The sequence below is a fragment of the Herpailurus yagouaroundi genome, unplaced genomic scaffold (genome assembly GCF_014898765.1).
Source record: "Herpailurus yagouaroundi ecotype Mexico unplaced genomic scaffold, PumYag 165, whole genome shotgun sequence".
Lineage (NCBI taxonomy): Eukaryota > Metazoa > Chordata > Mammalia > Carnivora > Felidae > Herpailurus > Herpailurus yagouaroundi.
Window position 1 is genome coordinate 14,346,580 of NW_024412406.1, and position 16,760 is coordinate 14,363,339.

The 16,760-nt window shown below is 40.7% G+C and overlaps 1 protein-coding gene across 8 annotated transcripts in view; it reads left to right on the forward strand.

Moving 5' to 3' along the window:
- NCOA2 (nuclear receptor coactivator 2) overlaps positions 1 to 15,829 on the forward strand; it is a 293,243-nt gene extending 277,414 nt beyond the window's left edge. For 7 of the 8 annotated variants that reach the window (XM_040487637.1, XM_040487632.1, XM_040487630.1 and 4 more), the window contains 5 exons: positions 229 to 463; positions 2,016 to 2,193; positions 2,903 to 3,101; positions 6,035 to 6,124; positions 11,942 to 15,829. In XM_040487637.1, the coding sequence (XP_040343571.1) occupies positions 229 to 463; positions 2,016 to 2,193; positions 2,903 to 3,101; positions 6,035 to 6,124; positions 11,942 to 11,953 (714 nt within the window). In that variant the 3' untranslated portion in view covers positions 11,954 to 15,829. The remainder of the gene's footprint in view (positions 1 to 228; positions 464 to 2,015; positions 2,194 to 2,902; positions 3,102 to 6,034; positions 6,125 to 11,941) is intronic. The other variant, XM_040487636.1, reaches the window with a different exon arrangement.
- The last annotated feature ends 931 nt before the right edge of the window (positions 15,830 to 16,760 follow it).

Here is a 16,760-nt window from a genome sequence, read left to right on the forward strand (position 1 = left end):
GGATTCTGTCTCCCCCCTTCTCCCCCACTTGCACTCCTTCCCTCTCTCTGTCTCTCTCTAAAATAAAAAATGAAATAAAATGTTCTTTCCGTGTAATTTTATTTCCCAAATGATTTTACATGAGACAGTACCATTTGTTGTCTTATTTCTAATATACAGTTTGTTTCTCAATCTGTGTCTTCCCCCAATGTTCCCCTCCGTGCATTCCCCACCTCACCCCCATTTTAGGCACCTATTAATGCACAGATGCTGGCCCAAAGACAAAGGGAAATCCTGAACCAGCATCTTCGACAGAGACAAATGCATCAGCAACAGCAAGTTCAGCAGCGAACACTGATGATGAGAGGACAAGGGCTGAACATGACATCGAGCATGGTGGCTCCTGGTGGTTTACCAGCAACTCTGAGCAACCCCCGGATCCCCCAGGCAAATGCACAGCAGTTTCCATTTCCTCCAAACTACGGTACTGGACTTACATCCCCACCACCTTTCACCAGCCCTTTCTCCCCAGTGTCCCCTGCTCTTGGGTCTCAGCTCCTCTCTCACAGCTCTTTGCATGGCTCCCACATGAGTCTGGCTACCCAGGGAGTGATAGGCAACCTGGGAGGACAGCTGGGGCCTGTCAGGAGTCCCCAGGTCCAGCACAGTGCCTTCCAGTCTCTCAGCTCAGGTACCACCTTTTCTCTGAGTGCAGGTCTTACTTTAAGAGTGACCGAAGTAAGTGTGTGTGAGTGTGTGTGGATGTGTGTGTTTCTGTCAATGTCTGTAAACACGGGTGCATATGTATATATTTATTTTTGAAGACCTCTGAGTCTGACTCAAATCAATAGATACATACAAAATGTTGAAAGACCTACAAAAATTCAAGCATTACACATTCTCCAATTTTTGAAAAAAAAGATGATACCAAATCTTCAATGAATAGATAATTCCTGAGAAGTGTTATATGGAAGGCCCTCTGTTTTCTTCATATTGATTTGTTGTTCAGCATCAGTCTTAAGAGACAGATGTGTAATGTCATAAATATTCATATTTGTGTGCATGTCATGTTCAATTAATAGTTGAATTATTGATAAAAGTTAAGTGCTTACATTAACATTAATATTCCAAATGATTTTCCCTGTCTTTTGCCAGAGTTATCTACAAATAACTATCAAGCCTCTGTAGTGCTTAAATTCATGTCTCCTGTTTCTTTAAAGAACCAAATAATGTGCGGGTTTTTCTGTGTGATCATAAACTTTTCTTTCTCAGCTAACCTAAGCATTAATTAGCTATGTACATTACACACATCTAGGCAAAAAACGCATTTTCCTTTACGTCCTCCTTGAAAGTTTCTAAGTTGCCACCTTTGTTTCTAAGCTCCTTTCCTGTTTCCTTTTTGATGACTTCAGAAAGTGTTCTAAAAGTTCCTTCTCTCCTTTTAGTGTAAACGCCATTTGCTTCTCAACTGAACAAGAAGCTTACATTGAATTTTTCTATGTATTCTTGCTCATCTTAGATAGCACTGAAATACCGCAGAGCCCTTTACAGACAGAATCCTTTGTGATGCAGTTACTTATTTTTAAAAATGCATGGATCTCCTTGTAGAATGACTTGATTCAATAAAAAAATTATTCAAATGTGTTAACTTTTCATATATAGCTGAGCTTCAGTCTGATTTAAAGTTTAAACAATCCAATTGTAGTGATACATAAAAATTTGAAGACTGTTTCAGGTAAAAGAGAAATACACGTTTGACCAATTCTTGATTTAGAGAGGGATAAGGGGAAGGAACAGTATTTTCTCTATCTCTAGACAGGGTAACTACCTTAGAGAATCAACATTTGGACATTTTTTTCTTCATGCTTTTTATCCCAGTTTGGAACCTTTTTTAAATGTATGTGGTTAACCAGCACATGATCAGGTATTTGAAAGTAATTTTCTATGTGTATGTAATTTGAATGTTCTCTTTTCTTCCCCCCAATCTCTACGATAAAACTAACAGTCTCCTTTGGATTTCTGTTTTGTTTTTTAAGGAATAAGTCAGCAACCTGATCCAGGCTTTACTGGGGCCACAACACCCCAGAGCCCTCTGATGTCACCCAGAATGGCACATACCCAGAGCCCCATGATGCAGCAGTCTCAGGCTAATCCAGCCTACCAGGCCTCCTCTGACATGAATGGGTGGGCGCAAGGGAATATGGGTGGAAACAGGTATGCCGTGCTTCTGTGTCTTTTTAAATAAGTGATCACCAGGGAATTTTTCTGTAGACGCCTGTCTCTTTTCTGTATTTTTTCTCTTTTTTTTTTTTTTTTAAATTGAGTAAGCTCTATGTTCAACAATGGGACTTGAACTCATGACCCTGAGATCGAGTCACATGTTTTACTGACTGAGCCTGCCAGGTGCCCCATCTTTTCTGTATATTTCTTAATTTTTTTTTCTCAAGCAAGCAATATCAAGTAAATTACGAAGTAGGAAAGTTACCAAGTAGGCAGAAGTTACCAGAATACAAAAGTTTAGCATATCTCTTCCTTGGGAGTAAAAGGAACTCCCCTGAGAAGGTACCACCCCACCAGTTTAAGACCGAAACTGCTATGGAAGGCAGTGCTCTAGAAGGCATCCTTTATCAATACATGTAGTAAAAGCAAACAAATAAAAAGCTTGTTCGGTGCAGATAGGAAAGAGAAAGATACACCTCTAGACCTTCACAGTGATGTTAGGAGAGGACTGTGGTCGCCCCTGCAGCCTCATTGAGCACTTCCTCCACCATCTCTGACCTCACCCCTGCTGGCTGTCCCACCCTGGGGTCTTTCAGCCTATACTTACTCATCCTCAAGTAAATACGTGAGAAACAAGTGCTCAAAACTCCTCACCTTTTTGCCCTACAACTCTTGACATTTTAATCTTTTCTTTATGTTCTAGCATGTTTTCACAGCAGTCCCCACCACACTTTGGGCAACAAGCAAACACCAGCATGTACAATAACAATATGAACATCAATGTATCCATGGCGACCAACACAGGTGGGATGAGCAACATGAACCAGATGACAGGACAGATCAGCATGACCTCAGTGACCTCCGTGCCTACGTCGGGGCTGTCCTCCATGGGTCCCGAGCAGGTGAGCACCCTGAGGAGCAGCCCATTGTCTTCTGATAACTTTTTGTCTATTTCCGCATTCAGTGTATCTTTCCATGTACTTAACATCTGCCATCAACTCCCACATGTATTTTGATCAGTGTTTTTTCACCTTACTTTCACCTGTGTTAGTGCCACTAACAGAAATACTTGTTAATGACAAAATAAACATGAAAGGATTCCTGACTGCTCAAGGATCTTTTAAAATATTTCTTAACTGTCTTGTCATTTAAGTATTTTCTTATTTGAGGAACTTAGCAATATCTAAAATGAATCTCTAAAAATGGAATGGTAAATGTACTTCTTAAGTAGCTTTATTTTGGATTTATAGTTTAAGAACTGATTTTCTTCTGAATGAAAAACCAGACGAATTGCAAAGGCCAAACTAACTGCTTTCCATCCAATTAGCTGTATTTCCACCACCACCTCCCATCCCACCCCCTCCCGCCGCCCCCGGCCAGTTAGCTTTAAAGGATACTTCACTCGTGCAGGGAGACTGACACTGATCATCCAAAAACTATTCTTTATCATCTCTGGGGTGTGAGTGCCATGTTTTTCGGGTCAATTTTTTTTTAATTTTTTTTTTTTAATGTTTATTTTTGAGAGGGAGAGACCGAGCACGAGTGGGGGGAAGGGGCAGAGAGAGAGAGACAGACAGAATCTGAAGCAGGATCCAGGCTCTGAGCTGTCAGCACAGAGTCTACCCGGGGCCTGAACTCACAAACCCTGAGATCATGACCCGAGCCAATGTCGGAGCCACCCAGGCGCCCCCCTGGTCAGTGTTTTTTAAACAATTCTGCTTAAGGCTGTATTTCTGAATAAGACTAGTGATTCTGCTATCCCTAAGTGTACACCAGCTTCACTTGGTGGCAGAGAGACTCAAAGCATTGATATCTCGGGTGGCCAGCCTAGGATTCAGAATCTGGGATTCAGAAATTCAGAATTTATCCAGATAAAGGTGTTAGTTAAAAATTTTTAAATTGTGTTTACAGAAGAACTTATGTTTTTTTTAATTTTTTTTTAAACGTTTATTTATTTTTGAGACAGAGAGAGACAGAGCATGAACGGGGGAGGGTCAGAGAGAGGGAGTCACAGAATCTGAAACAGGCTCCAGGCTCTGAGCTGTCAGCACAGAGCCCGACGCGGGGCTCGAACTCACAGCCCGTGAGATCATGACCTGAGCCAAAGTCGGACGCTTAACCGACCAAGCCACCCAGGTGCCCCAGAAGAACTTAGGTTTAAAGGGCACAAAATGCTTGGCATTCTACTGCCTCAGTAGTTCACGCAAAGTATCAATGTGGCAAAGACCCTGAGTCTTATTTCATCTGTGGAGAAATCGAGGCATGGGCAGGTTAAATGACTTAGTGAGTCACTGACAGGACTGTGCGTTCAGTCAGATCATAATTGTGAGAGTGGTGAAAGACTGAAGGTTGGATTAGTCTATTTCATCTGATGTTGGTACACCACAACTTGTGAGGAAATTTTAGTAAATTTATTTACAGCACCTCTGTTTTATTCTATGAGAAGATGTTAATAAAAATGCAGAGTAGTGCATAAGGAAATTTAAAGCCCTTTGCAATTTAAGAAAGCTCTGTGTGGGTAATAATAATTCGCCTTTCTGTAGTTGAATTGATGGTGACTAAACCATCAATGGTGGCTTACTTGGGTAAATTAGACATAACTAAAGATAGATTCTTGGGGCACTCGGGTGGCTCAGTCGGTTAAGCATCTGACCCTGGTTTTCAGCTCAGATCATCATCATGATCTCACAGTTTGTGAGTTCAAGCCTGCACCTGCTTGGGATTCTCTCTCTCTCCATCTGTCTTTCAAAAAAAAAAAAAAAAGAGTTTTATCTTTTCGATGGAGGAAACGTGGTGTTGATTTTGAATTTTCTACAGAAAGGGCCACTAGTGGCTCCTGATTTGCTTCCTAGGGAGACTGTACAAAGCAAGGGCCACCCAGATGGTCTACTCTACCATGGGTCATAGTCAACCTACCTGGAAGTCATGCCGTTTTATTTTTGAGGGAGGGAGAGAGAGAGCGTGCGCGCGCGCATGTAAATGAGGGAAGGGCACAGAGAGAGAGAGAGGGAGAGGGAGAGGGAGACACAGAATCCGAAGGAGGCTCCAGGCTCAAAGCTATCAGCACAGAACCTGATACGGGGCTTGAATTCACGAACCATGAGATCATGACCTGAGCTGAAGTCAGATGCTTAACTGACTGAGCCACCCAGGTGCCCCAAATTGGTACATTTTTAGTAATCCAGATTGCTTTGGCAAAGAAACTTTTACATAGATTTAAACTTTTTGATTATTAGGATTAATTTGGAAACCTAAAAAACACAACTGCAGCGTGTTTATTCTGATAAAACCAGTCCTGTACAGTATTTGCATTTGTATCTTTACTTTGTAATTTGTGAAAGAATTGTATGAGTGCTGATGAATAATTCACTTAAGAGGCACAAAGTTCAGCACTGTTGGGTACTCAGACTTGCTCTTGCTAATCAATAACTTGCCTAAGTAACAGAGGTATTAGGAGCTTCTCAGATGGCTCCGAAGTCCCAAATATGAGTCACTGGTCTAATTTGAATCATCCAAAAAGGTGAACATGTTAAGGCATGAAAATGTTTCAAGTATGATCGAGACTGTCAAACTTCTATACAAAATGCCAATAAAATTTAATTTTGAAGGCAGTTAGTGTAAGTATTTATTTCCCTGTTCCTCCCAACTCCCCCACCTCCCACCAGATCTATACATGGGAGAGTAGGTCTAGGGATGGGACCGCTTTTACAAAGCCACCTTTCCCCGTAATTCTACTCCTAAGAACAAAGACGAGGAGGAAGGTCGGTTGGTTGTTCCCTACAACACTTTTGGACATCCCACTGAGTGGAGCCGCTGTCCTGTCTTGTGCCCTCAGGTTAATGACCCTGCTCTGAGGGGAGGCAACCTTTTCCCAAACCAGCTGCCTGGAATGGATATGATTAAGCAGGAGGGAGACGCATCACGGGTAAGAAACGGCAAAGAAATCTGTGAACAGGGTAGTAAGGTGAACATGGATATTTTATAGAGCAAAACTGGCAGACTCACTGTCAGCCAATAGATTGAAGACAGTTTTAACGCTTGTGATTTTTAAAAATATCTTCTAATTTCATCTGACATTCAATAGTTTTTCTGTGAATCATTATTTCTTTAAGCTCATTTTAACTGAGCTGGTGGTGGCGTATGAATTAAAAACACTAATTTTGCCCTGGAATGATATTATCATAGCAAAGCCAAAAAAGTAGCAGTGTATTAGTCATGTTAAGGCAAACTTTGATTTATTTTTACTTTTTCTGAATCATAATGTTAGATTTTCAGGAGGATAAAGAGGAGCTAACTTACAATTATTCCCTATCCCTTAATTCTGTGTTTATTCCTGTTAAGAGTTTGTCTATATTTCACTTTGTTTAAGCAACAGTCTTATATATTATTTGCATATTACCTCCAACCCTTGTTCTAAGAAGAGTGATAGTACCATGTTCAATCAAATCTTGAAAAAGAATAATCCATTCTTGGAACTCAACTGAATTGTGTGTCTAGCAGCTGATATGTTAACAGGAAGGCTCTGTGAGCAGCTTAACACATAGTAAATGGGCCTGCAGGGCCCTCTCAAGGTAAGGGATATAATCCTTAGCAATAGATTAGTTTCCTTTTTTTTTTTAGTGTTTATTTTTGGGAGACAGAGACAGTGTGAGCAGGGGAGGGGCAGAGAGAAAAAGACACAGAATCTGAAGAGGCTCCAGGCTCTGAGCCGTCAGCACAGAGCCCGACGTGGGGCTCAAACTCACAAGCCGTGAGATCATGACCTGAGCTGAAGTCGGACGCTCAACTGACTGAGCCACCCAGGTGCCCCAGGTTGAGTTTATTTTTAAGTTAAAAATTCTCTCTCAATGGAGAAAATAGAGGATCGGTGTTCAGTTTCCTACAGAAAAGTGGATCTTAATTGGTTTTGTTAATATCTAAGTTTAAAAAGGAATAGATGCAGCAGTGCCTGGCTGGGCTCAGTTGGTAGAGCATCTAACTCGATTTCTGAGTCATGAGTCTGAGCCCCACATTGGGTATAGAGATTACTTTTAAAAAAATTAAAATGTGGGGGTGCACCTGGGTGGCTCAGTCGGTTGGGCATCCAGCTTCGGCTCAGGTCATGATCTCACAGCCTGTGAGTTCAAGCCCCATGTCGGGCTCTGCGCTGATAGCTCGGAGCCAGGAGCCCGCTTCAGATTCTGTCTCCGTCTCTCTCTGCCCCTCCGCTGCTCTCACTGTCCCTCTCTCTCTTTGTCTCTCTCTCTCAAAAATAAAAACATTAAAAAAATTTATCTCAATAAAAAAAATAAAAATGGGGCTCCTAGGTGGCTCAGTCAGTTAAGCATCTGACTCTTGGTTGTGGCTTAGGTCATTGATCTCACAATTCGTGGGTTCAAGCCCTGCTTGGGATCTCTCTCTCCCACTCTCTCTGTCTCTGTTAAAATAAATAAACAAACTTTTAAAAAACTTTTAAATTAAGAAAAAAAAGGTATAGCTCCAGACTTTAAATACACGGTGTGTGAATTTTCTCTTTGTTGTTTTTCTTGTTTAAAGAACCACAGCCACACATGGTAGAGACACCCCTGGGTAGGAATCCTACAGATGATATATTTACCCAGATGCAGAGCTCATCTAAATGGTTAACGTCACTACAGTAAGCCAAACGAAAAATAGAGTATATTCCATGTTGACTATGTGTGCAGACTCTAAATGTGCCATTGATTGAAGTTTGAAGCCCCTTAGGGGGGTGGCACCTTTCTCCTGCCAGCCCAGCCTCCCCTACCGCACTGCACCTCTACAGAGTGACCACAAGAAATCAGTGATGGCTTATGTGCAGAAAGTAGAAGCTTAAAACCTGGGACGCACTTCCCAGAGGAATGATGACATTAGTGATAATTAGGCTTCTGCTAAAGGACAGCCCACGTTAACCCAAAAGTGCCAGGGAGCTTAACCTTTCAGCACATCATAGCTCTGTGGGAGGAAAAATGCATTTGGGGGCCAGGACTGCATTTCCCTCCCTGAACCCACCATGACAGGATCTGACCTCCCTTCCTCCACCTTCAGTGTGACTGTGTGCCAGCCTAGGACAGGGACACAAAGCAAGCACCCGGGAGAGCCAGTTTATAGGGCCAGGTGCTCAGATGCCCTGCCTGGCCCAGGCCAGCAGCCCCGTCTTCCACTCCTGCCCCCCAGTTTGACTTGCCTTATATCCTTCTGCTGCCCTATTACAGAAGACTGTACTGCTGTACTATACAGCAGAACACTTGGATGGCCCCTAATCTTTTTTTTTAATTCCAGAAAAAACCAACAGGTATGGAGCATTCACTGCAAGCCTGATTATCTGCTGAGAGCTTTATTTAGATTAGTTGATTTAAACCAATCATAACCGTATGGTAGAACTACTGTTTTGAGGGCTTGATGAGTTGCCCAAGATCCTGCAATACCAGGAAGGAAGCTGAGACAAGGCTCACCCCCCCATGCGTGCATTACTAGCCCCTGTACTCTGCCGCCCACTTTCCCAGAGGGGACATGGAGCTCCTGGGACGTTTCTCTAAAGGTTTTATGAAAGCAACATTGGAGAAGCCCCAGAAGAAACAAATTTGGCTGCCATTCCCTTCTGGTTTTTTATAGAGCCTGAAGGGCAAAGAAATACACCACACTGTGGGACAGACGGTAAAGATTTGGCTACATATTGAAGAGCGTCCTCAGCTTCAGGCATTAGGATACTAAATCTCAGGAGGGGAAAAACATCTGAAGTGAGGAAAGGGAATGTACCTTTTGGTCTCTAGTATACAGGAACCATACTGGGCCCATCAGAGATATTTAGGCCTCATCAACACTTACGGATGAGGAGACGGAGTCTCAGAGGATGAGGGAATTTGCCCAAGCTCGCACAGCTAGCGTGGAAGACCACTGTGAGGAACACCACACAAAGAGGAAGATCACTGTGAGGAACACCAGAGAGAGGCAGGGGCCTTCAAGCTGGAAGGACTAATCCACAGAGTGAGGCCTGGGCAAAGTGGAGAGGTAAAGCTGCAGGCAAGGTGGGCCAGTAGAACCACCTTCACGCACATCTAGGCCCCTGATGGGTGCCCGCTAAAACTCAAATGGAAAGATTAGCATCAAGGTCACAAAAGCAACTTTCAGTAAATATAGGATGTTCTCGCTATCAAAAGTACTCTTCAGGATCTCTGGTGAGAACTCTCTCCCTGTAGTCATCTAGCCTGGACCATTTATGCCCCTCCCACTTTCTTTGTTTCTCCCAGACCCCCTCTTGAATCTGGCTTCCCATTTATACTTTGTTCATGCTGAATATTAAGGCCAGAGGACAGTCTGTCAGACACTCTTGTTTCCTTCAGAAAGTAATATGTACAGTATATCCCTTCTGATCCATGAGTAATAACTGGAAATCACTGCACTTGTCACCATTCTACTGATTATGTGCAAAGAGAGGGATCCAGTCATCTCTGTCCTCTTGTGTTTCTGTAATGTTCTCTGCTGCTGTTGTGAATCAAGGAACTTTTCAGAATTTATATTGGTAACCTGGTTCTATTTGTTGAGCTAGAAACCAGTGGTTTGGGGCGCCTCGGTGGCTCAATCAGTTGAGTGTCCGACTTCAGCTTAGGTCATGATCTCATGGTTCGTGAGTTCGAGTCCCACGTTAGGCTCTGTGCTGACAGCTCGGAGCCTGGAGCCCGCTTTGGATTCTGTGTCTCCTTCTCTCTTTCTGTCCGTCTCTTGCTCGTGTTTGCTCACTCGGTCTCTCTCTCTCTCTGTCTCTCAAAAATAAACATTAAAAAAGAAAAAAAAGCAGGATATGGAAAGAATCTTTAAAAAAGAAAAGAAACCAGTGTTTCATTACTAATCGAATTGGTGTTCCACTTATCTTGAAATGGAGATTAAAATTGTACCTTGCTTTAAGCAGAGCTAGCATATACAACTGTGGATTTACCAAAATGCTATGTAGAGAGGGGCGGTGATTTTACACAACCAAAAGATTCTTCTTTTTACAGGGACTTCTAACATGCCTCTATGTTTTACATATGTTTAAACATAGCAAAATTGAGTTTACTGGTCAGCTGCATGGCTCTTGTATAAAGTGTAGCTATAATTACTTGTATTTACTGGTGTTATGGAAATCGATCACTAACTAGGACCAGCTTCCAGGCAGTGATGATAAGGATAGTGGTGATGACATTCACCGAGTACTTTTTATGTTCCCAGAACTATTTAATACCTCGTGTACATGATTTTGTTTAGTCCTCACAACAGCCCTAGGAAGTATTAGGGACAGAAAGATTAAGTGACTCTCCACCCCTGAAGTGACACAGCCGGATGCCAAGCCAACCAGTGTCACTTTAGATATCCACGGCATGCTCAACATTCTCTTTCAGTACACTGCTCCTGGGTGATAGCTGCTTACTGATAATCCATTCGTGTTAAAGAATACTGCCTTCAAGTTGCTAAGGACATTAATACTTCTCAGTAGAGTTTGTTTTTCTAGACTAACTGGAAAATCGAAGGATTTTTTTCATATTTTAGAGCTGTGGAGTATTTCCATATGAAATCATGTGACACAAATTGGAAATAAATATATAATTCGGCTTTATATCAAAGAGAAAAGTACATTAACTGTTCTTCTCTAAGAGGAAATACAATCAGAGGGATTCTCCTAAACTAATGTTTTAAGCTTGGGAGAATTGTGCTCCAGACCAGGAATGTAATCCCACCTTTGACCACTAGAATTCATGATCTGGCAGCAGTTTCCCCCAGTCGGTCTTTGCAGGGTAGTGTGGTGAAATTGATTATTTTGGGCTTACTCTCTGATCTTACTAGATAAGCTTTAATGGCCCTGATGTGCTAGCTATGCCTTCAGATCTAAATCCCAGAAGCAGTTGTTATGTGTCCTCACAGCACCCAGTATTTCCTCTCACATAATTCGGACCATGTTGTTGTCTCCCTGGCCCACTCGATGTTTTGATGGCGGTGACCAGAAATACACTGTTTTGGTTATAGCCCCAGCACCTGGCACAGAGTGGATAATTAATATTTGCTACATGGATGAAACCTTTTGGGGGGGGGTGTGGAACATAGTCAAAAACATAGTCAATAACCAAAGAAAAGCACTGACAGACATGCACCAACCAGTCAGACACCTCACATGATTCTTGCTCACTACAGCCCTCATTCAAACCATCATGGCATAGCAACCAGAAACTGGTGAGAATATCCGTAGATCCAAAACCCTGGTTTATTCAGCTCCCTGAAGCCAGGAAAACACCCCACGGAACCTTGGGAGTATCTCTGTAAGAGAAAGTCAAGAGGGACGTTTTGTTGAAAGTCGGTTTGTACTGGATGATTTTGAGGAAGGATTGAGGAAGTGGTGGCCGCTTCTGAGTCGGATATTGTCAGAAAGCCAGGGCAGCTCAGCAGTGAGGTATCTCTGCAACGTCGCTTGAGATGGTGGGCGAGGACATTGGTGTAGGACGTCATTGGTGAGAGAGCAGCAGTCATCCACTGAAGCCTCTCGTCCTTCAAAGTGGCGCGGAGGATCTGCTGGCCTTAAGGGAGGAGTGTGCTCAGCGAGGAACAGGGCCTCCTGCCTGTCTGCCTCAAAATCAACTGTAATTCAGCCAGACAGAGCCTTCAGGAACGACACTATTTAAAAATCACCAAGCATATTGATGATTCTGTGATGAGCTTTATGATGGTGTTATAAAAAATTCAGAGGTACTTCACAGTTTTCTCTGTTTTCCTGCAGAAATACTGCTGACACTGAAGGTAGCTGGTTGCTTCTCTCTTCAGCTGACGGGGCTCACTTGCTCAAAACACTTACCGGCCTGGAGAGCTGTGTCTATCTGTGTTGACCCAATCGACCTGCCAGCCAGTTCTGCCAGAGCCAGGTCAGCAGACGGGCCGGGGCCCTGGCTCCCGGGGTGGAGTCCACCTGGCTGTTGCAGGAGGAGCCGCCTCTTCTCTGGACAGTCTGAAGCTCGCGTCCAGACAGTTGCTCAGTCTGTTCACTGCATTCACCTTAGTGCAACTTAGATCTCTCCTGCAAAGTAAATGTTGACAGGCAAATTTCATACCCATGTCAGATTGAATGTATTTAAATGTATGTATTTAAGGAAAACAACCATGCTCTTGTTCTGTTCCTGTTTGGTTCCAGACACTGGTTTCTTGCTTTGTTTTCCCTGGCTAATCAGTCTAGTGCAAAAGATTAAGATTCATCTCGGGAAAGAAGAGAGTTAAAAAAAAAAAAAAATACACTAAAAGGTGTTTTAACCTAAAGCCTGCATTTGGGATAAAAGCAGAGCAGACACCACGGACAGCGCTGTATGTACAGAGACACCCAAGAAGTGAAGACCAGTAAAGTCATAGTTGTATCTTTGTAGAAGCTGTAGAGACCATGTTGAGAAGAGTGTCCATTACTGAACAGAGGAAAAGGAGCCTATGAGAGGGCTGTTGATATTAACAAGTGCTTTTTTCTTTTTTTCTTTGTCAAAATCAAACTATTCCACCTAAATTGTGAATCAAGAAGAAACATTGTTCATTTCCAAACTAAGTTCCCTTTAGATTGATAAGACAGCTTTGATTAGCGTCCTCTCTTCTCCATCCAATCCTGACTCTTCCTTCCCCTGTCAGCCTTCCCTACTTTCGTTTTTTTTTGGTTTTTTTTTTTTGGTTTTTTTTTTTTTTTTTTTTAATTTAAACGCAACAGAAACCAGGTAAGCCCTTTATTTCCTTAAATGTTTTGCCAGCCACTGTCAATTGCTAACTATTAAATTTCAGAAAAAAAGCATTTACTGGCAAGGAGAGGAGCCAAGTTAGGACTTGATACAATCCAACTAAGGATACCTGCTTTGAAAGCATGTTTATTCTGTTCCCCAGCAACACTGGCCTACAAGAACGGGAGAAAGTAACCGTGTGTTTAAAATTGACAGCAGATATCACAACAGATTTAACCTCCGCCATGTGTTTTTTATTTTGTTTTCTAGCAGTGCTGATGAAGCCGAAGTTTTGTAAGGTACATAAAATCCAATTTATATGTAAACAAGCAATAATTTAAGTTGAGAACTTAAGTGTTTTAATTGTATAATTTTTGTGAGGTATACATATTGTGGAATTGACTCAAAAATGAGGTACTTCAGTATTAAATTAGATATCTTCATAGCAATGTCTCCTAAAGGTGTTTTGTAAAGGATATCAATGCCTTGATTAGACCTAATTTGTAGACTTAAGACTTTTTATTTTCTAAACCTTGTGATTCTGCTCATAAATCATTTATCTAATGATATGCAGCCGCTGTAGGAACCAATTCTTGATTTTTATATGTTTATATTCTTTCTTAATGAACCTTAGAAAGACTACATGTTACTAAGCAGGCCACTTTTATGGTTGTTTTTCTTGCCCACTCTGGTAGGGGAATAATCTTTTATTAATTGGCATCAGTTTCAGACAACTGCAATACCAAGAAACTGATGACCTTTTTTGAGCTATTTCTCCCCAACCCCTAAAACACATACTTTCTTACCTAAATTTCAGAATGATGTCTTTTTGATGTCTAAAAAGCAAAGCATTTTATATCTCATTAGCCAGGCTTTTTAGGAACAGAGAGGTTTTTCCTTGAAATTTATTTGTGGCAGGGTGAAAAATGTACAAACTACCCCTATTTATATTTATATCTCTCTCTATATGTGCAAATTATGGAGTATAGAAAGAGATATAGCCCAAAGATAACTGGTTAAGTAGACAGTCTGAAAGTGTTGCTCCATACTAAAGAAATTTTTCTGGAAATTTGCATTTCGATACTTTTTTCCCACTTGAGAGGGGTATCGCTCGCTACAGGGAGGTGGCCAGGAACAGCACTTCTCAGCGGTCACCAGTTCACGTGTCCCCCTCGAAATGCTCTACTTTTCTCAACCGAACCACTGGGTTGCCCAGTCGTGATGGAAAAAATGAGCAGATGTTGGCCCGAAACTCCGTGACCTCATCGGTGTGATGAGGCTCACATTACCCAGTTTACTGTGACCGGTTTTAAGTTGATTTTTTAGAAATATGTGAATTGGAATGACTTTATCTTCACACAGCACAGAAGAGAAATGGAGTTTAAACTGGCTTTGTTTCAAGTCCCTTTTCACTAAAACACTGTCCCCAGAATATCAGTGTATCTTTGATTGTTTATCCATCTGCCCACTGTGTCTTAATGTCAATCCCAATTCAGACAAATCTGCAAACCTCTGATACCGATAATTTAGAATAATTCACGATCATTACTGTTTTGAAGGAAGAGAGATTATAAATTCTCTGATGGCTCAGACCAGGTAATGGATTTTGCTTTACATCTAACTGAAAAGAGAAAAGTCAGTGAAGGAATCCTCTGATCATATTGATCACTGTAGAAGCAAAAGCCAAATCAGTCCCCTTCATTATCAGTATTTCTCATGCTGTAAACAATAAATTTGTCAGACTGAGTACTTGGTTTTGTTTTAATAGAACAAATAATCAGTGTTTTACTTATATTACTAAATGTGAAAAACACATAATGTGAAAAGTATACATACATTAACTTGGTTGTAAAACTCATTTAAGTGTTCATGTAATGTGCTAAGTTTAAAAAGTGAAGTGAGCTGTTTTACTACAATGAATTCGTTTGACTCAAAGACTAAAAATGCCCCTCCCACGTGTATCTCTTACGGCCTGTAATAACTGAAAGCAATGTTTTTGCAGTTTATATAATGCAATTTTTAATCTGTGTTTAAAAATGGAGTTCATATGGGCTTAACACATGAAATGGGTGGCACAGATCCACTTGCAGAACCCAAAGATACACAATCAATTTTGAAATGCAACTTAAGCCATTAATTGTTGGTGTGAATTTAAAATTTTCTAGTATTTGTATGGTAGTATGCTGCCTAAGAGCAAAGCATTCTCTGCACAAAAGAAAATTACTGTAGTGGCTTCGATTTTAATTAGAATTTTCTCCCTGGTGTTTCTTTATAGAGGAAAACAAAATCTTTTAAGTTTCTTACTACAGGTAAAAGCTATGTGCAAGAACCTCAAAATGCTAAAATCTAGCATAATGCCTTAGATCTGTTTTTAAGTCTTGTATATTCCTACATAGCTGTCCAATGTATTATATTTGTATAGTGAATTGTGTACAATTTTTGAATAAGTGCATCATCACTTAACCTTTATGTTGTTGAATAGTGATGATGATACATTTCTTCAAACATTTAACTGTCATTTTTGTTCCTTTGTCATTTGTGGGTTTTATTTGTACAGTTCCTCATGAAGTTGCATCTGAGATGTGTGTATATGAAAAGATTATACAAGGGTAAAATTAAGCAATATATTAACTATGGTTCTTCAGGAGAAAGCTTACAGTGTTTCAGGTTGTGATTTATTTTCAAAATGGAGTTGACTCTGAACATCACTTTGTTCACCTGCATCGATGTTTGTATTTCTAGTGTGAGCAGTTTATGCAAAGGTAGATATATTCAGAGAAATTTTAAATACATTTATGCAAGTTAATATTGCTTTGCTGATGCTATTTGCTTATTTGATGTTAAATAATGCTATTGTAAATAAAGAATTCTGTTGTTATTGCATCATTTAATAAATTTTAATGCCTTCGGGTTTTACATGGCTTGGGAGATTTTAATGTGTTTATATATTCTATCTCCATTCGTAATTGCTCTTAATTTTTAAAATATCTGACTTGGAATTTAATACTTCCTTACATTCATACAATAGTTGACACTATTTCTAGCACTTTAACATTTGGTTCTCCCACTGGCCCGTTTCACAGATTTTCAGTTTGAAGCCAAGGGAGGTTACGTCTTGGTTATCTAACAACTTAATGGCAAATACAGGCTGAACATAGGTCTGCAGAATCCCAAGTGATGTCACTACTCTTCTCACCAGAGTGTTCCACCTCCCTTCCCTCATTTTCCCAAAAAACATGAGAACAATATGGACTTCTGACTGGTTATTCAGGTTATACATCACATCAGAGTATTCATGATCGTTTTAATCGATTGTTTTGTTAATAGTTGATAAATGATACAAGTATAATTCCTAAAACCCAAGTTGTAAACTACATGAAATACTAGTAAATATAATCTGGAATTGTGTTTTTAAAAGATACAAAAACAAGATGAATGAATAGAAAATTCTATCAATGCTGGGGTGCCTGGCTGGCTCAGTCAGTAGAGCATGTGGCTTTTGATGATATTGGGGTTGGGAGTTCAAGTTCCACATTATGTGTAGAGATTACTTAAAAAAATAAAATCTTAGAGAAAAGAAGAGAAAAAAAAAACTATCAATGCTATTCACTATATTAAAGGAAGGAAAAATCATGATTAACTATAGTAGATGCTATATGATAAATTTACACAGGATAAATTTCAGCCCCCTTTCATGAGAAAACCTCAAGGAAAAATAAAACCTCTAGGAAAAGTAAATGTCCTAAAGTTATTTTAAGGTTATCTGATGCAATCCCACTGACACATCTTACTTACTGATTAAATATTAAAGGTATTAGTTAAAATCGAAACAAAACAAGGAACCCCCATTAC